Source organism: Pelmatolapia mariae, linkage group LG16_19, assembly GCF_036321145.2.
Source record: "Pelmatolapia mariae isolate MD_Pm_ZW linkage group LG16_19, Pm_UMD_F_2, whole genome shotgun sequence".
Classification (NCBI taxonomy): domain Eukaryota; kingdom Metazoa; phylum Chordata; class Actinopteri; order Cichliformes; family Cichlidae; genus Pelmatolapia; species Pelmatolapia mariae.
In genome coordinates, this window is record NC_086241.1 from 27082452 (window position 1) to 27109555 (window position 27104).

General features: G+C 40.2%; 1 protein-coding gene across 3 annotated transcripts in view; it reads right to left on the bottom strand.

The window, feature by feature from the left end:
* LOC134644227 (radixin) overlaps positions 1-26033 on the bottom strand; it is a 40679-nt gene extending 14646 nt beyond the window's left edge. Inside the window, exons 1-3 of one of the 3 annotated variants that reach the window (XM_063497044.1) lie at positions 26015-26033; positions 12567-12664; positions 16-99 (exon numbers count right to left, since the gene is read on the bottom strand). In XM_063497044.1, the coding sequence (XP_063353114.1) occupies positions 16-99; positions 12567-12578 (96 nt within the window). In that variant the 5' untranslated portion in view covers positions 12579-12664; positions 26015-26033. The other 2 variants (XM_063497042.1, XM_063497043.1) reach the window with 2 other exon arrangements.
* Positions 26034-27104: the final 1071 nt, after the last annotated feature.

Below are 27104 nucleotides of genomic sequence, written 5' to 3' on the forward strand. Positions count from 1 at the left end.
GTATGCGACTCTTACCTGATCAAAGAGCTGTTTGCCTGTTGTGTTGGGCTGGATGGCAAACTCCAGCTCAGCGTCCATGGTGGTGACACGCACATTGATCTGTGAAACACAAGTAATGGATCAGTAAATGGTAAAAAAAATAAAAATAAAGGCTGTGAAACACTTGCCTATTACAGGATTAACTTAATTCTACTTGTTGAACACGGACGATATATAAAAGACAGACATACTCAGTGGGATGTAACCCTCAGGGATACAGTTTTCGAGCATCTAGCCATGCAGTCAGCCTTTACGAACATTTTTGAAAGATTGGGTCGTTTTCAGGAGCTCACAGAGCTCGAGTGTGGTACTGTAATAGGACGCCAGCATTGCAACAAGTCAGTTTGTGAAATTTCCTCCCTTTCAGATATTCCACTGTAAGTGGTGTTATTGCAAAGTGGAAGTGTTTAGGAACCACAATAACTCAGATATGAAGCGGAAGACCACGTGACGTTACATAGTGACATTGCCAAGTGCTGAAGTGTGTATTGCAGAAAAGCACACTTAATAACTGCAATGGTCCAAAACTCTTCTGGCATTAACATCAGCAGAAAAAACGTGCACCAGAAGCTTCATGGCATGGGTTTCTATAGCTGTGCAGCTTGCCAGCATGTTCTGCGAGTGTCAGCTGAAGACTTATACTGTATAAAATGTAAAAGCTGATTTATGTGGTTTGAATGCTTGCCACAGACAACCATGATGCTGCATAAAGGCAGTGATGGCCACCGTATTTGGTCAAAGATGATCCACACCTTGTAACCACTGTGACACTGACAGCAATGCAGAGTGTTGGAAAACGCCTTCAGTAAATTCTAATTTGAGATCATTGAGTTGAAATAAGAGCTGGCAAAGGAGATCTCCAAAAGGTTAGAAACTGTCGAGAGGTCACTCTACAGAATCTGTGATTTCAAATAACCATTTAACACAAGTGCTATATAAGTGGGAAGGAGAAGGAAGTGTGTACATGACAATGCAACACATTTAACAGGTTAAATGAAATGTAATAGGAATTAATATACTACATTTGGAAAAAAAAAGGGAACCCTAAGTGTAAATTTAAAAAAAAAACTAAATATATATATATATATATATATATATATATATATATATATATATATATATATATATATATATATATATATATATATATATATATATATATATATATATATAAAAATGTGTGGAGGAAGCAGAATTGCTAAAAACAGGATGTGAAAGTTCCTAACAACGTGTGAAAATCTAAAGACTGTATTGAAAGAAAGCAAATATAAGCAGTTAGGAAAAAAGTAAACTGGACTGCTCTGAGGCTCCACAGTCTGCTGGTGGGACTGCCTGTGCCAGCTGTGTGTGAGTCCCTGTCAGACTTCTATAAATATTCCCAACACATAGTGACCACACACACACACACACACACTTACAGCCAGCTTCCATATTAGGTGCAGCCTGTTTACGCTGCTTATCCTTCTTCCCGTAAACTGAATAGAGGAAGTTTTCACTCCACTTTTACCAAGACCTGTCACTAGGTTTCCGATTTAACTGTAATGTAAATAAAAATAAAAAAAGGGGGGGTACTCAGTGAAAACTACAGTGACTCAAACTACAATAAGAACCATTTCTCCTGGATCTTTGGGGTTCACTGGACATCTGTGCTTCAGCATAGAAGAGTGGAAGTTTGCACAAGAAGCAACCATAATAATTTGGAGAATGCGTCACTTCCTCACTGAGTTATGATGTAGTGCTGTTCATAAGAAAAGCCAAGACAGATATCTCAGGAAAACACGCCGTCTCTGCGTGAATTCAGGAAATTTCACTTCATTTTAAATTTTAACACAGTAACACGTTTTGAAGGACTAAGAAATCCAGAGATCAGATCAGCCTTCAAAACCACACCACTGCCCTACAGTAATCCTTTCAGGACCCTTTTAATAGTAATGAACTCATACTCATATGCAGTACATAAATATGCAATCGCACATTTGTCTTGGTGTGCATCTATTCCTCTCTTCCCACTCGAGGTGCAATACATTATAATGCCCTGTGCCGCAGTATGAAACCCTCTCTGCAGTGAAACCAACCACCAACTGGCACTGTCCTCAAGTAACCCTGGCAGAAAGTGAGAGGGGAGTGAGAGAGGCACAGAGGAGATGAGAAAACGATAACAATGATACAGTAAAAACTTGCTACCAGTCTTATGCCGTTTTATACTACTATAAGAAATGTATGCAATCGCTCAACTTATACCTTCCCAGAAATGCAAACACTGCAGCCACCTTAACAACTGTGGTAGGTCTGCTTTGCAGTAACCTCTGTGAAACTACATGCAATAGAATGTAACTGTATCTAGCTTGCTCACTACGCTATCCCATAACTCCTACTGTAATCTGCCAGTGTGGACATATTGAGTTTTTCTTATTGTCATAGTTCTGAAGTATAAATGCATACAATGATGTTGCCTGAGACGGAAGCAATAAAATGCACTTCAAGTATAAAATTGCTGCATAAGGAACTAGTAAGGTGTGCGTGTGTGTGTGCGCGTGTGTAAATATTTAGAGACACACAAAGACAAAGAGATGATGCCTACGGTGAACTGAGTGCATCAATCATAAGAAATCACAGACAGCTCTACTGACCTGAAAAATATACGACAGACAGTGGGTACACACACACACACACGCACACGCACACAATTGTTCTGCAGATAAAACCAAAAGCACTCTACCCAACCTCTGTCACACACACGCTCTCGTCCTGTAATGTGTTGCATCTTTTTGTCTGCAAAGACACTAATAAATTCCCAACAAGTTCCATACCAAAGTGAGTTCCTCTCTTGTAAAAACAAAACAAAACAAAAAAAAACAACAACAAAAAAAAAAACCCACACTGTGCTAAACTACATACCACTCAGCCGCAGTCCACACTTTTTCAGCGACTCCTCTAAGGCAGCACTGAGCATACTCTAGAACAGGGGTAGGCAACTCCAGGCCTCGAGCGCCGGTGTCCTGCAGGTTTTAGATCCCACCCTGGGTTAACACACCTGAATCAAATGATTAGTTCATTACCAGGCCTCTGGAGAACTTCAAGAAATGCTGAGGAGTCATTTAGTCCTTTAAATCAGCTGTGATGGATCATGGACACATCTAAAACCTCCAGGCCTGGAGTTGCCTACCCCTGCTCTAGAAGGTAGGACAGCATGGCTCTTAAAGAATGAGCAGCTGCTTCACTGTATGGATTTATTTTATTTTTTTATTTAATTACTCACTATTTACACATTCCATTTCTGACTCTAAAATGTCTCAGCTACAAGCATGATAAATAACCCAATAGCCTCTGTGCACTTCTGGCATCTGAACAACTGAATTACTTTTCTTGTCGATGGCAACACCCCCACCAAAACCAGGAGAATCCTTTGCATCAGCATGTTGCACAGTCACAGCAGCTAACACTCCTGTAAGCCTTGTCCACATGCCAGAACTATGTCCCAACCACACTGCTGATGGATCAGAAACTGTGAAAGCGCCAGTTTGAAAGCAGTACACACAAAGACTGGGCGTGGGTTACTGTCAATGAATTCCCTATCACATGCAGAAAGAAATAAAAAAAGGTCCAAATTCAAGTAATTTTGAAAATGAGGGCATCATTTAATGTTCTTGGTCTGACACTGCATCCAAGGTTGATCTTATGAGACTCGTTACCCAACAGCTCCTAGGGGGCTGTTCCTACGCACACAGCTGCGACACATAACCAGCTACCTCATTTTTGTCGGGCTGACCGCAGCACAAGATTGTGGATGATTGTGGGCCTCAGTTTTAACACCAAACCCTTACTCAGCTATTATTGATCATCACAATCATTTTTGATCAAGTTTCTGTCATTAAACTGGATAAACAGGAATTCAGACCCAAATAGCTTTTGTTACTGTGTAGCTGTTACTTTAAATATAATTACTCATGTTAATGTATTGCTAATGTGCTTGTGAAAAATGAAGTGTGTTTGAAGTCTGAAGAGGGAACAGTGTTTGTGCAGTAGATGTGTGGAAAGCATGGGAACACTACCATATGGTGATGTGTATATACGTGTGTGTGCATGCGTTTAACAACAAGACTGACATCTGTGCGTATGCATGAGAGTGCAGCCATATGGGGCATATGACGTGCACACGCTGTACACCATGTATTCCACATGATAATACCTCACAGCAACATCCCAGTGGCAGATTTTAATGTAATTTTCTAAAAAGCCATGTGGGCGTCCTAATGAGGGATTTTAACACTTGACAGGGTGGCCTAGAAAGGATCGTCCTCTCTTGAGATGAAAGAAAAGCTCAGCGGTTCAACAGACAGGCAACAGTAAAAAAGGAAAACACTAAACTGAAGTTACACAAGCGAGGCTAAAATGATTGTTTGTGTTATTTTTCCCACATGTTTTAGTTCAGAAAATGCATTGTGCAGATATCGACCTCAAGTTATCACTGACTAATATGTTTTTTTTTTAAAAGTTGTGTCTGACCAGTAGTCCAAAGACATGAAGTTACAGTAAAAAACAAAACAAAACAAGAACAAACAGCCCAACACCACCAAATTCTAACAGGCTGACTTGTAGAGAAATCTCTGCGATGTATGTTTTGCCATTTTTAGTTCCAAAGGAAAAAAAAAAATACCTGAAACAACTCTTTATATAAAGTGTTCACTATATTGTACATGAGACTCCAGCTGTAGATTTGTGTGTATGCATGTGAGCATGAGCTGTTTTAACATTTGTATTTATGTGTGTCTGTGTGTGACAGAGAGAGAGTGAGACAAACTGATGAAGAACCATGCCATGTCTTCTTGCTGATAGCTATGTTAACAGATAAAGCAGGCGGTCTCAGCCGTTTACTGACCACAGTCTATTCTGTTACTGTTGACTCACTCCAGCTGATAAAACTTTTTGCCTGAATGTTAGAGAAACACATAACACCTTTTTGTTACACATACACGCAGCAACAACAACGCTCATGCCATGGCATCAAAATTAGATTTATGCAATCAGCGTGTCTGTTTTTCTACTGTCTATGTCATAAACTCATTATATTCTATTCCAAACAGGTCTCCCGTTAAGTACACACATGTGTGTGAGCTAACAGTCACATAGCTTGTTGTAGTCAGACAACATGTTGAAACACAGCTTGAACTTGTTACGACACAAACATGTTTAAAGTTAAATAGCTATGATAAATAAATACATTATTAATGTAAACTTTACAAAATTCATGAGCAAATTTCACAAGCACTGCTTTAAGTGATGTACAGGAAGATCCCTTTGCTTTTACTTGGTCAACAACAAAAGTAGCTCTTTGTAGAAAATCATGCCTGACTGCAATATGACACCTCATGGATTTGTTTATGTTGACGTAGACCGTTAACAATATTAACCTTATGACTTCAATCCACATGATCAGCATGTTCCTGGGGACAGCTTTTTATGATATCTTGACTGACAGCCATTAATATGAGACCAGACACCATTACCACAAATGAACACTGGACTTTGCCTGGAGAATCAGGTTGTGACATTGACCAAAGATGGACATTCTCTAATGCAGCACAGACCAGTAGAGAGTCCACATGACACTACTAGAAATAGTCTGTTTGGTATTCAGCTGCAAATTTAGAATTACCTGCACTAGGGCTTGAATCAAAACCAACATTAATTGTTCCCATGTTTGTTATTTCTGCTTTTTTTTGTTTTGTTTTGACTTCTGTTTCTACTTCCTCACTATGTACTGTCTGCTTCAAAACACACTAGCATATGTGTGTCGTCACACGATTCCAGCCTTTAACATGCAAACATCATGGAGGAAAAGTCAAATACTGAGCTCGACTAGCTTGTACCAAATAAAAATTGTGTGTCTGTTATTTGGACATACTTTAGTAAAGACAACATCAAACAAAAAAAGAAGAACACAGAAAACTGCATAAGGTAACAGCGGCAATCTGTTACAACACTTGAAAAAAATCATATTACCGAAAAAATATATATCTCCTAGCTTTAGGAGTTGAGCAAGAACAGAAAACTATGGGGTTCATGTGGCTTTTTAAAGAAGGTTAAAGACAGCTTATTGTCCAATCTGGATACACCGGGCATCTGTCTTCTTGGGGGCATCTCTGTCAGGTACTGTATAGAAAAGTAAAGGTCTGCAGGGCATGTGTGAAAACAGCCATAAAGAGAAAGATCCATAAAGTTGAGTGGAGCTACAGAGAGCAGAAATATTTATTTGCATTGCAGATGAGCCGAAACACTATATACTATAACAATTTTTGTAATAAGATTCCATCTAAGGAGACTCTGGAGAAATGGATCCCGTGTGCCTGTAGCTCCAGTGTTTACCAGCATCCTCCAGTCCCTCCATGTTATTCATAACAAGTAGTGACAGCTAAATAGTAGGCTAGTGTGTACAGGCTCAGGCTGCCCACGCAATACAGCCCACCTGTTGACTGTTAGTGTGTGTGAGGGAGGAACACTCTCAGACAGCCATAATTAAAAGCTGTTGGTAGCTAAGCTGGTTAACAGAGGCTTTAAAGGCAACCGGGGGCTATGCTGCCACCTTCAGTGCTTCATCATCATGCATGATCTTTCCACTTATCTCATCTAACACCTGCCCTCTGACAAGCTTCATCTCCTCACCTCTGCCTCTCCCGTTTTCCATTCATCGTTTTGCTTTCCTAGACCCATTTTTTTTCCACACCTCTTTTTATTCAGCACATTAATGACTAGTGTGTTTTGCTTCGGGTTTGTTCAAATGGCTGTTTGTATTTTCGTACTCAAAGTCAGGTATTATGGATTCACAGTAAAAATCCATACATCAGTGCAGGGAAATTACACAGTAATCTGAGGGCTGATGTGATCTTAAGTGGGAGAGGATAGCATGGAACACATCGCTTTGCCTGCAGCGATGGAGAAAAAAACAATACATCCGAGCAAGAATAAAAAGTGAAGGGCAGCACAAATCTAATACTTTCCTCCAGCTCAGGAAACAGCGAGAAAATAAAAAGTGGATTTTTTTTCCTTTTCCCTCAAATTATTATTATACTTTGGTTACCAATACAAACAGTATTTGTGGTGGAGCCACAACATACAATTTTTTCCATCACATATATCCTTTATAGGGCCATCCGTGATAACCAGTGTTCAGCAGCTATTTTGTGCTTTTACTTAAAAACTTCCAGTTAACAGTTTGTGCTTATATTTGACTTGTGCTGTGTCACTTGCAATACTACTGACAGAGCATTATATCACTATAATAATATAAAGCTGCAGGCACCTTGTTTCATTAGATTTACACTTTATATGAGGCAGTATGCCATCAGTAACAGTAGCTCACTGGAAAACAAGGATGGAAAAGTAATCCTTCATTTACTTATAAATGCTGCTGCCTGAAAGCTGAGTGACAATAAAAGCATTCAGTATTTTTTCCCCTACACTGTCAGAAATATAACTGCATATTTTCTTAAAATGTAGTCTGTAAAACGTTGAGGCTATACTGCCCGCCTCTTACTGGTTTCTTTGCAAAACCTGATTGGTTGGCTCTACAGTAAGCTTCACTGGTTGGCTGTGCGGCACAAACTAACCCCTGAGAAGGAGGCTCACTAACAGTCACAGCTGGGACAAATTAACCTTGTTCAAAACCATTTGAAAGTGAGCGTTAACTATATTACTAATGGTAACATAATGGGGATTGGAAGGCCCCAACTAATGTATTTCACTTATATCATGAAGTTCTTTCTTTATTATTTTATGTATGAAAAATGTATCAATATTGAGAATGTGTTTTCGAAAGTGTTAGATCTGAGTACTAATCAGTGGAGAGGCAGTGAGAATTTACTGTAAAGTAAGTTTGATGGATTTCTGATCAATACTATCGTAGTATTATTGTATTACTATTGTAGTAGTAATTCTTGTGAATTGCAAATAGACAGATATACATCCCGCCACAGTGTTAGCTCATCAGTCTGTGGATGAGCTGAAAGTTATTTGAAACCATTATATGCATCAATTTTGAGAATTTTTTACTTTTTGCCAGCCCACAATAAATGTGACACAAACTATCTGCCACTGGTGTCAGTCAATATCGTCAGTATTGGCCGATACAGATACTGTGTATCAGTGCATCACTAATCATGACCATCAGTATGATGGCATCCAGCTTTGTCGAGTGATTGCAAGATTTCCAGATTCTGGAAACTGGTTGCAGAGATTTCCTCCCATTCAGTCCCAGCAACATTAGAGATGTCCATACATAAAACTGCTGAATGGAACATTGCCGTTTTTACACCACACCAAGCTTCCATTGAAATACAACTGAGTCATTTGGATGATTAAAATCACATCATATGATTATTTCTGCAAATCACTAAGTTGTAGATGACAATGAATAAAAGTTTACAATTAAAATGTTAATGTTTTATCTACAAATTTTGAAAATATAGCTGGTAAATGCACTGAAACAGTGACTGAATGTAGGGTGGGGAGAGGAGGTGGAAGTAGTGCTGATCTTCACACCCTCCCTCTAATTAGATTTAGTGACTTGATAATTCCCATTATATAAATGAAAATGGCTGTGTAAAATATTTATAGCCTCCAGCGAGGGCTCACTGCCCCCTCTCTACAAGCCCCTGGCCCTCAGGGACACCAACGCCAGGAGGGGCAACATGTGCAAAACGCCGCGATAAATCAATAATGTACGATCCCCCACCGCATCTCACACCCTAGATTAAAAGGCCTGATGCCTGCTCATTCCTACAAACACACACACACACACAGCAAACAAGTAAACAACACATTCTGCATTCACCCAGGCAGACATGTCGCTGAAACTTCAAATATTTTCATTAAAATGATCATCAAGTGAAATGAGTAGAGAGAAGTGAGTCTCTCTACAAACGCTGGCTTTGCGTGTGGCCAGTGTGAGCAGCTAAACTTTTGGCTTCGACCCGGCAGATGAGGATGGGTAAAACAAACATGTCGACTGTAATGATACATGATACGCACATCACAGTCAAGCCAGGCTCCTAACAACTGAAATGTCACAGTGGCTACAGTCTAACTAATCAAGACCTAAACCTGGCAACCTCTGTGTGTGTGTGTGTGTGTGTCTTGGTCTACGTCTCATAGAAAAAAAAAAATACAATATTAAAACAGCAAACGCAGATAATCTACAAGGGCTTCATCACGGTGTTGCCCTCAACATCACCCTGAATGCCCTGACTTCTCTGTAGACAAAGGTAACTTGAGCTGTTGGGGAAAGTGCAGAAAAAAGAAAGAAAAAAAAAAGAAAGAGTGTTTTCCCTTTAATTCATTTTTTAATTTTAAGTGGGCAGCAAACAATTAAACATGTGTCATAAATAATGACACATGCACACAGTATATTGAAACAAAGGGTAGAGATTTTTTAACTGATTTACTGCCATGGGACTGCAAGCCTCCACCAACAAATCAAGCTTACATCACTGTCTAGACTCCTGATGGTTATATGTACTGCAAGAAATAGAAGTTGGTATTGGCGGCCAAAGATTAATGTCTCCAAATGTAGAACATCCCTTTAGTTTCTGAGTTTTAGCATTAGGCAATCACCAGAAAAGTGATTTTGCAGAACATAAGAAGTTTGTCAAGTTCTGTTAAAAGCTGCATAAAAATTCTTGGGATTTGAACAGTAATAAGTTACATTATGCAAGGTCACATTCAGCTTGATCTCAGATGTTGCTTTAGTCCAAGTGTCCTTATAGTCAACATCCAACCAAATCCAAGCTGAAGATTATTGTGAAGGTAGGGTCCGGTATTGTGTTTCATTATCAAGGTTGTCTGATGAGGGAATATAAAATTCTCAGTCACAGTACAACACGTGAAAATGTGAGGAAAGAAAAGAAAAATTCATGGCATACTCTTCACTGTTTTTGAAGCATTCACCCTCTGTTTCTATAGCAATCAATTTCTGGGCTGCTTCCTAACACAGACTCGTTTTGTACAACCCTGGCTTTGACCTACATGAAAGAAGCAGGAAGGAAGCAGTCAGTAGCAGGGGTCGTCCATGTTGGGTTAGGGGTGTGTACTTGCCATTAAAACACTGCTTAAGGGGGGATTACGATCTGGTGCAAACTCGCTTTTTAATGGCTTTCCTGGGGCTAACTAGCTTATAGCCTGTCTTGCCTTTTGAGGGTCTTTCTTTGTGGCCCAACAAGACAAATGCTTTGCAGACCTTTCGGGTCACCTCAGCTGTTGATGCGTTTTTCCTGTCTACAGTTTCTTCTTTTGTTGCTTATTAGCTTGGAGCTGATGGAGTCAGGCTAGCTTATGTGCTCAATGGTTATAGGTATGCCTTCAGGGGGAACTCAGCTTCAGCTTGTAATCCAAAGTGACATTTAAGCATTTTCAGGAAACCAGAATGCATAAATGAAGCAGTGAAAGGGCTGATGTGTTTACTATTCAACCGCTAGGCTTAATGTCAAAGTGCATTGTAATGTAACCAGAGTGGGAGTTCCCCTCAAGGGTAGCTTGGGTGTCGTTTTTCTAGACTGGAGGTGAACAAAGTGCCCATCACTCAGTCCTCTCCCAAATCCTCTTTTATCCCTTTGTTTTCACTCTCGATGGTCAATTTCAATAATCTGCACTTTCATTACAAATTTCTCCTTCACTCCTGCACCCCTCCCCCCGTCTATCTCTCCATAGCGCTGTCTCCATCCTCCCACCACACAAATTCTCCAGCAATTCCCATCTGATCTGGCTCAGCACCATCTCTGTTTCTCAGAGCTAACCTCTTTACGTAAGTATTCACATTTGTTGTAAAAGCCTGTAACACTACCCCAAATTATTTCATATCACAAACCCTCCGAAGGCTTCTTTATGGACAGGAACATTTTATCGTCTTCTGCTCTTCTGTCATTTTTATCCTTCTTCTTATGAGCCGTTTCATCTTTTTGCATCTCTTCATCATCTTTCTATTCTATTACCTTGTGTCTCATGCTTCACCTCCCATCCTCTTGCTGCTTCCCCCCCACAATCTCCTCTTTCCAGGAATTGTGTCTGGCCTAATTCCCCATTACCGAGATTGATGGGCCAAGGGTTCAGTCCTGTCGCTCTCTGGCTCAAGAAAACCGTGTAAGCAGCCAGCGTGTACGTGCAGCAGGATCATAAAAGCCCCGTAACGTCCAGCTTCCTGTCCTTGCTTTAGTTTTTAATGATCACTATCTGCTCCATCTGTAATCTGCTTTGAACCCATTATTATTATTTGCTTGAGGTTTATAGTAATGCATTGAGCTGGTTCACCAAACTAAGGCTGGAAAACCACAATTGACTCTTACTAAACATCTGGTTCTGTTAGATATTGGTTAGTATTTAAATCTGGAATAAAATTCTATATTTCTTCATAATCACTGCCTTTAATTTTGTCTATATCATGCTGAGGAGTTTAAATTGCGTTTCTAAAGTAATATTAAAGTAATAGACAGAAAATGCATCACAGCCATCAAAATATAATCCTGTTATTTAAGCGGCAGTGCAAGCTCTGCCTCTACACGTTTGTGTCACAGCAAAATGAAAGCTCCCAGTGTCCTTCAGTCTAAAAATAGAGCAGAGAAAGCCCTCTTTGTGGGTTTTTTCCCCCTCAACGGACAGGACAATCCCAAAAAGTGGACGACTGTTGTGCCTCTGTGCATGCGTGTTATCCCAAAACTCTGTTGTCCTACAAAGCATTACTTCTGACTAGTAGAGCTGAAAAAAAAGTCTAGACTCATGTCACCAGTACTACTGCCTCCAGCTACACTTGAGGAAAAGAAAAAGAACAATGGTTTCTGTTTTCTAACCAGAACCCAAAACCGATCCTGAGCTTACAGCCAACCATTTTTCTCTGACAGAGACTTTAGCCTGAGTATTAAATGGAGGAAAAACCAAGAGCTCAGCAGATACTGTACATAAATTGATGATCCTCAGGTTGTGTGGTTAATATTTTCTTGAATGTTATATTTGTAAGAGACAAATTGACTAGCTGTGATAAAAACAAACAAACTAATTGGTGTTTATATGTGAAAGCCCCTGAAACTTCAAGGTTGTTCACATATACAGGAAACCTAAATTTTGCATTGCCTTTATTATAGCCCCCAAAATCAGAAGTGTGCATAAGTGTGAAACAACCCAGACAAACCCACTGTCCAGCAACTGCATTAGCTGGGCAAATTTAGAGCTAACTGAATGGGCTGCCATCTTCTAACATCCTCAAGTCATTCATTTCTTTTATAATCATTTGCAAAATGCAAATCCAAACCTCCAGGAACCTTACATGCTGCAGACATGAGCAATTAGATCCTTGCTTTCCCCAAATGCATAGCACAGAACTTAAAAAAATAAAAGATACAAATCTAAATTGATGCAAAAACTCCCCCAAAACCCTGCGATCTGATGATTGGGAAAACCTTGCAGGACTTAAGAATAGCACTACAGGGAGTAACTATGACATGACTCTTGTAAGTGAACCATTAATTCCTGATGTAGGTACTAACCGGTTTGGGCATCTTTCTCCGCTCTCCTGTCCCCTGCTGCTGATGAAACAGAAAGAAGTCGTCCTCCGTCTTCCTGCCTCACTCCGGGGCACCAGCGCCTGAGACACAAAGCAACAATGAAAGCATGTCAACAAATAAGAGAAAAAAATAACATAAGGTAGACATAGCCCCAGGGCTCTGCTGTAGTGTGTTTCTTCTATATTTCTTGGTTCTCTTATAGTACAATTATACATTTGTGCTGAAGACAGAACAGTGCTACGATTAGAAAACACAAAGATAAAAAAACAAAGGATCTGCTGATTGGGTTCATGCTGCCAACAATTTGCACTGCATTTCCTTTCACTGTACCAACCACTTCCTTACGTGGTAATTTTTCTAATAAACACTTCACAGCGCTGTGACAGCTGGGATAGACTCCAGCTCCCCCACGACCCTGAATTGGATAGGTGGAAGACGATGGATAAACGGATGGATGGATGATTTCACAGCATCTGCTGTAACAGATAAACCTCCCACATTTTAGTCACACTGTGCATACATAAACTAACTGAATTCATATCTCCTCACTATAAATGTACATACCTAGTCATTTTTAATACTGCGGCTACAAAAACACTGCTGACACACACTCAATGCTAGAGCCCGACCAATACACGGGTCTAGTACTGCCACCTTGCAGCAACAGAGTTCTGGGTTCATATACCCAGGCTTCTGAGGGTGGCCTTTCTGTGTGGGGTGTGCATGTGCTCCCCGTTCCTACGGGGTTTCCTCCAACTCAAGAATTTTTTTGCTCTCTAAAAGTCATCAACTGAACTGAGTTTCCTGCATGTACGCAAGGTGCTTTTCATTATGCTCAGGCATGTAAACTCCTCCTAGCAAGGATGTGTGAGAGCTATGAGGAAGCTGCCGAATGAGAAATCCTGTCATCAGTTAAGTGTAACGTGCTGCACGGCTGTATCAACAGAAAGGCCCAGAACCTTCTTGCTGTAAGGCATCAGTGCTACCCTCCACACCGCCGTGTTCCTCTGAATTCCTACTGGTTAGGAAACTTCATTGCAGACGAACGAGCTGTAGTCAGTTCACTACCATCTCTGCTGCTACGGTGCTGCATGCACTACTGCACATATTTATTTTTCCCCACTTTAAAACTTAGACCTTGCGTACAGATCAGTCTTCACTGGAGTTTCCTAACCTATTTATTGATTTGAACTGTTATCTGGACAACTATATAGCACATAGCTTTCTAATAGTCTATCAAACAATCTGTTACTGTTTAATGTGATGTTACAATTCTTTATTGTAATACATTTACTTTGTGTGTCCGACTATGTGATGTTTCATTACATCGCAGTCAGTCACACAATATAACTGTGTGACTGAACCGTTATATTACCTGTAAACATGGGATTAGGCCTCTTCAATAATCCTTTACGTACATCTCTTTCTAAACCATGTGTACGCTGACTGAAAATAGCCCTGACAAAACAGATTTATCAGTTGCTGCAGGCTAATAAGGAATAAGGGGAAATGCAAACCTTTCCAAACAGAACACTGCTGACATGATCACATTGTCAAAACAAGACAAACTGGCCATTTGATATAAGATTACATCACAAAAATCACTGAACCACTATTAACTTCATGTTTTACTGCAAGTACGGAACAAAAAAGGGACAAACTAAACTAGCAAAACTTAGCAAACAACCATACTGTACACACACAGATGTTACTGAGATCCTTTGCAGAATCTGTTACAGCAGAATTCCTCAGTGTTCAGATGAAGCTGTAACAGAGGAGCAGTCCTAAACTCAGCATAAAAAACAAATGAGAACCAGACAGTAGGTAGAAGACAGTGGATAGTTATAGAGAAAATCAGGGAAAGAAAGAAGAAACAGAAACAAACCAGTAAATGGGGAGAAAAAGGGTGGGGGGGGGGGGGTTACAAAGCCCTTTGCATGATCTCTATGACAAATCATAACTTGCTTACTGAGAAATGTTATGTTCTCTGGACAGTGTGGGTTTATCTAGTACATCTTGTTACCTAAAATGATTAGAATGTAAGGAGAGCAGTTAGTAGGTGTCCCGTAGGTGCCAGATCTTTGTGATGTGTGGGGCCAGAAATAGACCTTCCTCAAGTGTCAGCACATAGCATTAAACCAGGCTCAGACACAGGCTTAGGCTCGGTCTGAGAAGAAAACAAAGTGAAAGATTTTGGTTCTCTAAATATCTCAGAGTTACTGGAAAGGTTTACACTAATTAATATGACCACAAGAAGCCATCCAAGAAGAATTATGGAAGAATTCTTCATTTTGTTTTTATTTTCAAAAATAATGATGGAAACTAGGTTTGGTTTGTAAACTGGGACAAATAAAACATTCAGTATGTCATAAAGATGGTGTTTAGATCTAAAAGAAATTGCTTTCAAAGTGTGTGTTCTCAAATTGACTTATCAGTGCAGTCAGCCTCTGCTATGCTTTGTTTGTCTAACTATTAGTGAGTGAATTTAAACAAACCTACGCCTCCAAGACTAAAAGAAAATTATTGTGAGGACTTCAGCCAAGAATTTACATGTATCTGCATAAAACATTCTTTACAATAATCAGATTTAAAGGATTAGGCTATTGAACAGAAAACAGTAAAAAATTATTTAAAGAATAATTAACTTGGATAACTACATTGAACTGCTAACTAACTTCACTTAAATACTTTACAGAAGTCACTGCAGATCCATTTAATGTGGTCAATAACTGCCCTACATATTTCCATCCTATTAGAAGGCTGGCAGAAGGATTTCTACATATTTGAATAGTCTTGAGGCAAACTGAAAATTTTATAGTCACATCTGAGAGCATTGTAAATTTACAAATTCTCACTTTGATGTGTCAGAAAACTGTACAACATGACCTGCAAATCAAAGCACTGCTCAGTCTCAGTCAAGCCTTCCATAATCACATCAGCGTCTTATGAGGCCCAAATCCTAAAGGTCTACCTGGCTCGGAATACATTTTCGTTCAAAGAGAGCTTTGGAAGCCAGATGAGCTTCTTTCTTCAGGTGCAGAAGCATCTCAACTAAGCCAAGATTGTAATACGAGTGACCTCTAGACTACCGCTTGAAATAGTACTAGTTAAAATAGGAAGATGTAGGGCAGAGTCATGTTTTAAATCATTATTCTAGAAGAGTGAGCAAAACTAATGTTACTGTTTGAAACACTGGCAACTTCAGAGGACAGGAATATATTTAAGACTACTAAAGATTGATTGCACTGTCAGCAGTAGCAGCAGCTGTAGTTTGGCCACATCAACTAGGACAATACTATTACTGACAGTTGTGACAGCAACTGAACGGACCCCCAAGCCAAAGTTTCATATCACAAAAAAAGCTCTATTCTGACAGGACCAGTTTCAGGTTTCTATTACACAATACTACTGAGTGAGGTCATCTTCTAGCAGGTAAATAGACTGAAAGAGCATCACGTACAAAGGCTCAGTCACAATACTAGAAGCCACCAGCATTTTCAGTCCTGAGGAAAATTTCAGTATTCCACGTTTGGCAAGTGATTGATAGCATTGATATTGACTCCTAAAACCCCAATTACGCAGGCCTAGAGACAGGTCGGTGACCCCCGGTATCACAAAATCCCAGATGGAAACTAGCTGGTAAGTGTATCTGCTTACCAGCTTTAAGAGAAAGTTGCACCTTACCACTACAACTTTTACTTTGAAGGCAAATGTTCCATTTCCAGTTTGCGTTGCACATTTTCAAGTTTCATTAAAGGTCAGAGTGCAAATGATGATGATATGGTCTGCATGGAAGTTGGTGTCATCAATAAAAACTGAGTGACCGCACAAGTCTGCTAGTGACTAAAGCAAACAAAAGGTTTCTGGTGGAGCACCATCTTTGCAACAGATTTCAACATTGAAAAAATAAATTAAAATAAAAATCAGTCAATCGCCAGCTGGTCAGGAAATATACATTTTATCTTTAGTCACCGGAGGTCAATGTGTGGGTTTGCTGATCGGTCACTAAGACTGTGTGGCTTGAGATCTAACTGAGGCTCACAGATACACTACCAGTCAAAAGTTTGGACACACCTTCATTTAATGGTTTTTCTTTATTTTTACTACTTTCTACGTTGTAGATACATACTGAAGACATCAAATATACGAAGAAAGATATATGGAATTATGCAGCAAAGAAAAAATTGATAAATCACTGTCTTATATTTTAGATTCCTGAAAGTAGCCACCCTTTGCCATGATGACAGCGCTGTAAACTCTGAATGTGCTCTCAGTGAGCTTCATGATGTAGTTGCCTGAAATGGTTTCACTTCACAGGTGTGCCATGTCAGAGTTTATTTGTGGAATTTCTTGCCTTCTTAATGGGGTTGGGATCATCAATTGCATTGTGCAGAAGTCAGGTTTGTACACAGCTGACAACCCTGTTTGACAAATGTTAGCTTTCATAAGTAAAGAGAAATAACAGTCCATCATTACTTTAAGAACTGAAGGTCAGTCAGTCTGGAAAATTGCTAAAACTTTGAATGTGTCCCCAAGTGCAGTCGCAAAAACCATCAAGTACTACAGCAAAACTGGCTCACATGAGGATCGCCCCAAGAAAGGACGACGACCTCTGCTGCTGAGGATAAATAAATCCATCCAAGTCACCAGACTCAGAAAACACAAGTTCCCAGTAGGGCTGCACGATTAATCGTTAGAAAATCGCGATCTCGATTCATACTTACATGCGATCTCATTTCCAAATGACAACGATTTTAAAAAAAAAAAAAAAAAAAAAAAAAGACAACGACGATTGTACCGCATTTTGATCCGGGACATAACCTGCATGAAAACAAGCGCTCACTCTTCCTGCTCAACAAATAACAAGGGCGGAGCCTTATACCACGTGATACAGAAAGAAACAACGGAGAACACGTCAGGGATGACGAGAAAGTGACAGGAGAAAATCTGTCCCGGTCAACCACCCAAACATCAATAACGGGAACCTTATACAGCGCTTCCCTATACACGTCGAACTCCCGCAGGCACAAAGAAATTACGGAGGCTATTACTTATCACCTGACCAAAGATATGGCTCCCATCAACACTGTGCAAAACGAGGGATTTAGGAAAATGATCAACACCCTAGACCAGGGGTCGGCAACCTGCGGCTCCGGAGCCGCATGCGGATCTTTAGTCCTTCTACGGCTCCGCGTGGTTTGGGGAAATAAATAATTTTTTGTAAGTAATTAGCTAAAGTCTATTTTATTTATATTAGTTCTTTTTTTAACTCGTAGTTCTAAATTGGAAGATTATTGTGATATTGAAATATAAATATAAAATATTCTATTAGTTTTTGATCGATCAAAATAAGCGTCACACTTGCGGAAGCCGATATACCCGCCGAAACGCCGTGCAAGACTTTCAACCCCAGGCAGGCCAATTATGGATCTTCGGATCCACATTATGTCAGCAGCTGTTCTCCAAAAACAAACACGTTCACCCCTCACAGACGACAGCTGACAGTCGTGCATAAAGATGAAAGTGACTTCGTACAGCCCCGATCGTACAGCAGACGCTGTGCACAGAGGTTCAGGAGCGGAAGTCCCATTGTAAACATATCACGGCAGACCCGACTATGTTTCCATGAACACGCTTTTCAGCATCTTTTTATTGACCACTTTTCACACACGGTTGCTTTACGCATACAGCCGGTGTTAAAGCTCGCAGCCCGACACACACCAACACAACAGCATAGGTGGCACAGACGTTAAGGCGGCGAGACGTGATTGCGGGTACCGCTAAGGTGCGTCCGCCTCCCCTGCAGCGGCGCTGCAGTCCACGCCCCGCCACACATATTAACCAGGTAAAATACATACTTAGGCGGAATTTTGCAAAGTTCAAAATGTGTTAATTACAAAATTAAAATGTAATTTTCTCTGTAGCACTTCATGCATTTAAGCAACACACCTTAGTTGTTCACACAAAGCATAAAGGTAAAAAAAAACAATATATACAGTGTTATGTTCATTTTAGATGTCAAAAAGTATTTGCGGCTCCCAGAGTTTTCTTTTGTGTGGAAATCGCGTCCAAATGGCTCTTTGGGTGTTAAAGGTTGCTGACCCCTGCCCTAGACAAACGCTACACAGTGCCGTCCCGCAACTATTTTTCTATTGTTGCACTACCTGCTCTGTACACGCAGTGTCGAGCAACGGTGGAGACGGAATTTCAAGCAGTACAACATTTTGCGGCAACAACAAAATGTGAGGCATTTATTGTTTTTATGTTCAGTTTCAACTGTTACGAAGTTGATGTGCCGTTAATAAGTGCTATAAATATTTATATTGGAAAAGAAAATCGTGAGAGAATCGTGATCTCAATTCTAAGCAAAAAAATCGTGATTCTCATTTTTTGCAAAATCGTGCAGCCCTAGTTCCCAGCACCTCAGATTAGAGCCCAGATAAATGTCACACAGAGTTCCAGTAACAGACACATCTCTAAATCAACTGTTCAGAGGAGACTGGTGCGAATCAGGTCTTTATGGTCAGATAGCTGCTAAGAAACCACTACTAAGGAAAATCAACAAGCAGAAGAGTTTGTTTGGACCAAAAGACCCAAGGAATGGACATCTGATGAAAATCTTTGGTCTGATGAGTCCAAATTTGAGATTTTTGGTTCGACCCGCCATGTCTTTTAGATAGTCACCGTGAAGCATGGAGGAGGAGGTGTGATGGTGAGGGTGCATTACTGGTGACACTGTTGGGGATTTATTCACAATTGAAATCACAGTGAACCAGCATGGCTACCACAGCATCCTGCAGCAACATGCCATCCCATCCAGTTTGTGTTTAGTTGGACCATCATTTATTTTCAAAAGGACAAAGATGTCAAACACACCTCCAGGCTGTGTAAGGGTTTTTTGACCAAGAAGGAGAGTGATGGATTTCTGCACCAGATGGCCTGACCTCCACAGTCACCTGACCTAAACCCAGTCAAGATGGTTTGGGATGAGATGGACCGCAGAGTGAAGGCAAAAGGGCCAACAAGTGCTCAGCATCTCTGGGAAGTCCTTCAAGACTGTTGAAAACCATTTCAGGCGATGACCTCATGAAGGTCATCGAGAGAATGCCAAAAATGTGCAAAGCAGTGATCAAAGCAAAGGGTGGCTACTTTGAATAATCTAAAATATAAAACATGTTTTGAGTTATTTCACTCATTTTTGTTTACTACATAATTCTGTATGTGTTCATTCATAGTTTTGATGCCTTCAGTGAGAATCTACAATGTAAATAAAATAAAGGAAAATCATTATATAAGAAGGTGTGTCCAAACTTTTGACTGGTAGTGTATATTGGTTTCCTGATATCAGCTGATATTTGCCCATCAAAGATACATCAGGGTTTCCAGTTTGTGCCGATAAAAATCTTTTGTAATTAAGAAATTGTGTCATTTCATAATTTCTCCAGAAGAGAGGCTTGATCTCTATTATCTACAATACTGCACTATCTGTAGGACACGTAACTGAGTACACTTGCCTGTCCGGGATATATCTCAACCACTTTTGGGATAGGAACTGAAAGATGGTGAACTATGCTTAGGCAGGGTGGAGTCAGAGGAAACTCCAGTGTAGCTCGCAGTCATTATGTGGAAATCTAAATCAAATCTTTTAATTACGTTTCATATCATTTCTATGCCAATGACATTCAGCTTTATCCACCCTAGTCCATCTTATTTAACCCAGATTAGTATAAGCTCGCTAGCAATTACCTTGCTTTGAACACCAACAAGGCTGAGACCATAATTATAGCTCCTTGTGAACTATAACCTAAAATGAGTCAGACTCATACTTTTTTTTGCTCAACGGCTAAGCCCGGCATTCAGAATCTTAGTGTAATATTTGATTCTTCTTTGGGGTTCGACTTGCATATAAAATCTTTGTCTCGATTCCTGTTTCTTTCATTTAAAGAACATTTCTAAACTGTGACTTATGTTCTCCTTAGTTGAAATGGAAAATAATATTTATCTGTTTTGGTTTTTTCATTTAGATTACTGTAATGGCCTGCTTACCAGCTTGGACAAAGTTTTACTTTCACACTTCCAGCAATACAAAATGCTGCGGCCAGGCTAGTAACATCTTCTAGCAAGCAAGTCCACATCACTAGCATTCGTACTCTTTACACTGGCTCCCAACAGGTTTTAAGATTCATTTTAAAATCCTTGTATTAACATACGAAACAAGATACGGCCAGGGTCCAGATTATATACACTACTCCTCACCATCTTCACGGGTTCAGAATCTGTTAGTTGTTTGCTGTACATAACTAAAGACTGGGGAGAATGAGCCTTTAAGTCTGTGGGACCGAGGCAATGGAAGAGTCTATCGCCACAACTACGTTTAGTTGACTCTGTGGGCACGTTTAAAAAGCAGTAAAAACTTTTATTAAAACAGGCTTTGTGTTGATTTTATTGGATTATTATTATTATTAATAATTTGTTTGTCCTTTAGAAATCTTTTATTTTTTAAATTGTGTCTTATTTTATCTTTTTATTGGCTATTATGGACCTTAATGTTTTTAATTTTACTTTTTTGTGTACAGCTCTTAATAAACGTTACTTACTTCCAATATTGGTTCTTAAGCATATCAGATATGCTGAAATTATATATTTATTGGAGCTATGAATTATCTATATGTAAGTAGTGTATGTGCACAAACTAACACCAGAACAGCCACTTAACTAGAGAGCTATGGAAATCACAAGATAGAAAGTACAGATGATAGCAGGCTAGCAGCAACTGAACTTTCTAAATAACAGTGAGATTAATTATCTACCAAACAAACTCGGGCAGCTGTTAACATACAGTGCAAAGCAGATCCAACAGAGCTCTACTTGTGGGAAGCACTGATATATAAATACTGACCAATTTGTATTGATGTTGGATTTTTTTAAGCACCCTAAAAACAGATATCAGTATCAGCACCACAAATGCATAAACAACTCAGACAGTCCCATCGCTCCTGTTGGCCTTAACAGCTTTTTCACTGGAAACCCTATTACAATCAATGCAACAAATTCATTGTTGAAACTCCAACTATTTTCAGCTGTAGGTAGGAAAGATGAGAAAGATCTAAAATAACTTCATCCACAATTTAATAACAGCTAGACACAAGTGAAGAAACTGAACCATTATCAGCGTAAGTCCCTTGGCTGAAAAACTTAAATTTAAAGCAGGTAGACTGCAAAATCTAAAGCCTGGGATGAGTTTATCAGCTGAGTCACCTTGTGCAATTTTCTTCCAACCCTGTATCACCTTCTGCTTGCTCTGTGTCTGTCTATTTCACATCAAGGTTGAGAGACAGTGAGGAAGGACTACAACAGTGAATTGATGGAAGGAAAAAAAAAAAAAGAAAGAGAGAAAGTCGGTAAGAATTCAAAGCTTCACTTGACCCATATACCTGCAGCCAGCAGATAGGTGAAGACACTGAATGCTAAGAGGGTTGAAGTGGTTTTACTTCTGTGTTCTGTGAAACAGTATAAAGCCAGTCGTTCGAAAAAAGAAAAAACCCACAGCACACACAGGTCTGCCCTGTGTAGACAGGCTTAGAAAAAAGTGATGCAATATATTTAGTGAAACCACAGGGTTACTTAAAAAAGATATAGCTTTCAGGTCCCCATTCATGCAGAAAGAAAACCCTCTCAACATGAACATTGCTTTCTTTCATCTCTCTTGTTTTCTCAGAGTTAATATCAACACTGTTAATATCAAAAATATTTACACGCACTTTTATAGATTTTCCAGTTGCCTTTACAGACTTACAGACCTCTGTTACTTGTCCCTCCTTTGCCATTTAACACGTCATGTTAAGTTGGGCTGGCGATCATATTTGGAAATACTGTTCTGACTTTCTTTGCCATTTAAAAATGGCAATAAATAAAATAAAATAAAATAAAATAAATTATGTGGTGGGGGGGTAATGAAACCCCATTCAGAAATGTGGAGCTGGCTCTTGTTCAGTTATTTTCAACGGTTTTTGACAACATCACCGGTTTCCTTTATTCTGTCAATTTAAATAGTGATAGCTTAAACATTAAAGAAAAAGGGCGACTGTTGCTGTGAAATACTTGCTGTTGGTAAATCTCTGTCATTACATGTGTGTTTGCAGAAGCCACAAAATGTCCTGCTGTTAAGTGCCAGGGCTGACACACTCATAACTTTGAGCAGCTGTTACAACAGCAGGAATCGGCACCAACTGCTTAGAAAACAAAGCTTTACTTAAACCACCAAAGAGCCAATTGACTCCTCTGTGAATGTCAGGAGGGGAGACTTTGTGATAAAACGCAAATGGCTTGTCCTGGGTGTGACCTCTGAAACTAACTGAGCTAACACAAACTCCTTTCAAGCCACTGAAAAGGCGTGAATTTTCATGAGTTTCTCAAATATAATAAAATTTATGGCGCAAATAGCAGCTTTTTTGGAATCCAAGCGCTCCAAACTTACATGCTGACTTTTCTTTTTCTCTCAGTTGGAGCAAATGGGAGGCAGAGAATGGGTAGGATTGGGGGACGGGATGGAGTATAACGCTGAATCTCGACAGCCAGCCGCAGAAGACGACGCTAATCAGCCAAAAACAAAGACTAGCTCCAGATGCATGTGTAATGACTATGGCTGAATTTGAAACCAGCCCGTTTTATTTACAGAGGTGCATGAAGGACATTTGCATTTGTTGTCCCTCCAAAACCGTAACCTCAGTGTCAGAATTCTTCACGCACCGAGTTACTTAAACCAGTTTTAAAGTGTACAGGAAACAGAGATGCAGATAAAGGCAAAGAAAGCGAAGGAGAGGACATGAGATTGAGGCGCAATAAATAAGGGAGAAATGAGAGAAACTAGATAGCATCAGTCTGCGAGCAGGCCTCTGAAGCTAAAGTATTGGCTCCCTGTTCCCAGCTGATACTACTACATATGCTCCAATGTAACAACTGATGTGACAAATTACACCAACATACATGAGACAGAAAGGCATATTTCTGGCATATTACTTAAGATGTTGCAAGCTGTCAGCCTTATGTCTGTGAAAAAAGTAGAACAACAATAATAACTCACTGTGTTTTATATTTTTGATCTGTTTTTTGAACAGTTAAAGATTTACCATTAATTTTGTTGCTTAGTGTTAAACTTAGCTGCTATGCAAAGCATGTTCCTGATTCAACTTTGACCATTTGAACTTGTTACCCATGCATGAATGCACCTTCACAATGCATTGAATGACAATAATAGATGTTTCTGGCACATTTCTCCTTTGTTTTAGATGTAACTAGACTTGACAGGCATCTATAATTAACAGAAGAAATGTAAACAGCCGATGTAAATACTGTCTCTAAACTTTTAAAGTGCTTAGATAGACTACGATAGAATGGAAATAGCAACAAAACACCAGAAAAGTCTCAATTTTCATTAACAAGGCTGATGTGAAAACTTCACTCAGTACAAACACAGCCATAGCCATAACATAGTAGAGGAGTTTCACATTGACAGCTGGTGTGTGAATACTCTGTCTAAATTCTTCCAGCTGGCAAATTGTCTTATTATGAACATTCTTTTGGTTGGTGCAAGTTGGTTTAAATTGTTTAAGAATAAAGAAAACCAGGGCCTATTCTTTTTCCTAACATAGCAGAGGGATACTGCTGTTATTGCCATTTTAATGTCTTTACATTTATCTCACTCTTACCATTTGTGATACAGTAAGGGTTTATTTACAAATACGAGGTTTAATCATAATGACAAGTCTCTTTAATTAGCCAATGGGTAAGCATGTACTTTCAAGCCTTCATTAATAACTTCTGCTGTAAAGCTTTCTTCTTCTGCATTTAAGTGGTCCTAAAGCAACATTTCTCAGGAATTAACAGCTATATGGACGTGTGGTCAGGACAAGCATTAGCATTCTCCTTTTGTGGCCTTGTGCCGTGGGATTATTCAACAGGTTACAAAAAAATAGCGCAGCCGAGAGAAATCTAAAACCAGCAGTCAAGGGTATCTGATGTCATGGTGCGGAGAGCCTCCTTCTCAAATGAGTTGTAATTCGGTCCCACGAGTGGGCGGGATCGAGAGCAACAGGAGAATTTGAGCGATGGGAATAATGGCCAATAAATTCACTCGCTGTGCCTATCAGCAGCTCGTAATTTGCCTGACGCCGACAGAGCATCTGTTTGTGCCAGATGGACCGCTAGCGTCCTGTATATGTGTGTGTGCGCGCGCTAACGTGACTGAATTGAAAACCGTTATTTATGTGCAAAAGACATAGTGGTCCGCGTGCTTCACGCTTAGCGCCTAAACTTGAAAATGATAAACTAAGGCCAAGGTTGCTAACGTTAACATATCCTTATCTTGCTGATAAACAAAAAAAGTCAGACTTAAATCGAAGTTGTTATTTGTTTTTACGTTACAGTATCGCCTGTATAATCTTGGAGGCAGCGCTAAAAACAGCGGAATTTAAATCGACCGCAAGTATCTCAAAGTGCGGTGACCGCAACAAACGAGTCCCCGAATGCCGTATCTGCACCTGCTAACAGTTCAGTGTCAACGATGTGCTAATCGGGTTTCAGCAGTGGCTGTTTTCGACATTGTTACAGAAAGAAAGGCGCGTTGTCAGCAGCACAGAAGTTGCAAACGGCGCAAAAAACATTGTTTCCGCTGCGAGGTTTTTTTTTCTTTCCCACCAGAGCATCAGTCCCTTCCAGCACATGAACAGGACCTCGCCTGAATTTCAACAGCAAAGGCGGGCACGTTCAAGCTCTCCCGGGTAGCTGTTGAAATCATTATCGAAGCGCTCCGAGGAGATCGTGAAAGCTCACATATATTCCGTTTGAATCTCGAAGTAGACATGACAACTAATTGCCATGACTACCCTCTTCTGTTGCCTAACACCGACTGACACTGAGCCCCTCAGCGGAAAGCGACACGGGCTTACTCACCCGTCCTCCCGTCCTGAAACGTGCACGAAGCCGGTTAGAAACTGAGGTGAAGCCAAACCGGAGCCACGCCGCCTTTAACCTGCCTGTCAAAGTGCGCTAGAAAATAAGTTGTGCCGCTCATCAGCGGCCCAGAGTGTTCAAATAAAGACACAGCTGCCGCTCTGCAGCCCAGAGAAGAAAATAAATCCCTTCTCATTTGGACGGCTTAAAGGAAAAGAAGGACGACAGGCAGAGATGAAGACGGTCAAACTCACCTCTAACGCCTAGCTGCGCTCGAGGATGTGTCCCAACTGTCACCCCCTCCAGCAGGCAGCAGTACTTTATATATCCACAGCGATTAAAAATAGACCGTTTCACGTTCCCGGACACGGTGCGTACTGAGAGTGTAGCTATAGTGATACAGGCTTCATTGGAGGGAGACTCCTCCGCCAGTCTCCCACGACCGGAGAAGAGGTAGTCAATATGGCTGACAAACTCACCGTACCGAGGCGTGGTGAGCAGAGTCCTGCAGATTCACCCACCCCTCCTCCTCACACCGTGCGACTGAAACTCTGCAGAGCAGCCCAGCTGTGGGGTGTAGGACTGGGGTTCAGGAGCTTATCACCCCACCCTCCAAAAAAGGAGACGTTTTATTACCTCACAGACCCTGCTGGTAAATGTGTTGGGTCACATTTTATTTTGAGAAGTGCCCCCCTGCTGCTATGTAATGTGTCAAGTGTGTGACTGTAAAAGTGTTTGTATTGACATTCAGCTAAAAGCACCAAAGCAGTCAAAGATTTAACAAATGTAGACTCGTTTTTTGTTTTTGTTTTTTTAAATGTGCTAACAGTTTGCACTGGGAACCCTCAGTGTTTGTGTAAATCTTGCAGGCATGGTCATTAAATTAGAAACATGAAAAGAAGAAGAGCATGCAGCTCCGTCACAGTTCTCCAGATCGGTTAGAAATCAGCTTCAGATTGAGACAGTGGCAGAATAATGGCAAAGTGAAATGGCTAGTGTAGCATGCATTCAGCACATAGTGGTTCTGGTTCTTTACATCACCTGTATTTTTATTTATTTATTTATTTATTTATTTTTTGCAGCGTGCCCTGCTGACCCTTGCTGGTGAGCTAAAGTGATGAAAAACTCACTTTAAGGCACATCAGTTGGCCAATGATCAGCAATTTTACATTTTCATGTAATTCTTCTACATAAATCAGTCTAACAGGCTGGATTTTAAGGCGGTATTTTTAAGGTGTGGTCATGAAAGAGAGTCTGTTGAGGATGACCAAGGGGCACACATTAATTTACATCAAACACGAAACAGGACACTGCTGGCGGACCTTCAAAAACAAGTGCTGGGTTCATGCTGAATGTGTTGGAGAAAGACTCAAGGCACAAGGCAGGCGGTGGGACTGCTTTACAACACATATGCCTCCTTAGTTGTTTAGTCCCTATATTACCCATATGAAGTAGCAGATTCACTCCAGAGCTGCAGTGATATCACAGACACTCGTGAAACATTTGACCTCACAGATACGTGCCTTCAGTAAAAGTAGAACAATATTGTCGACACTTGTCTGTCGAGTT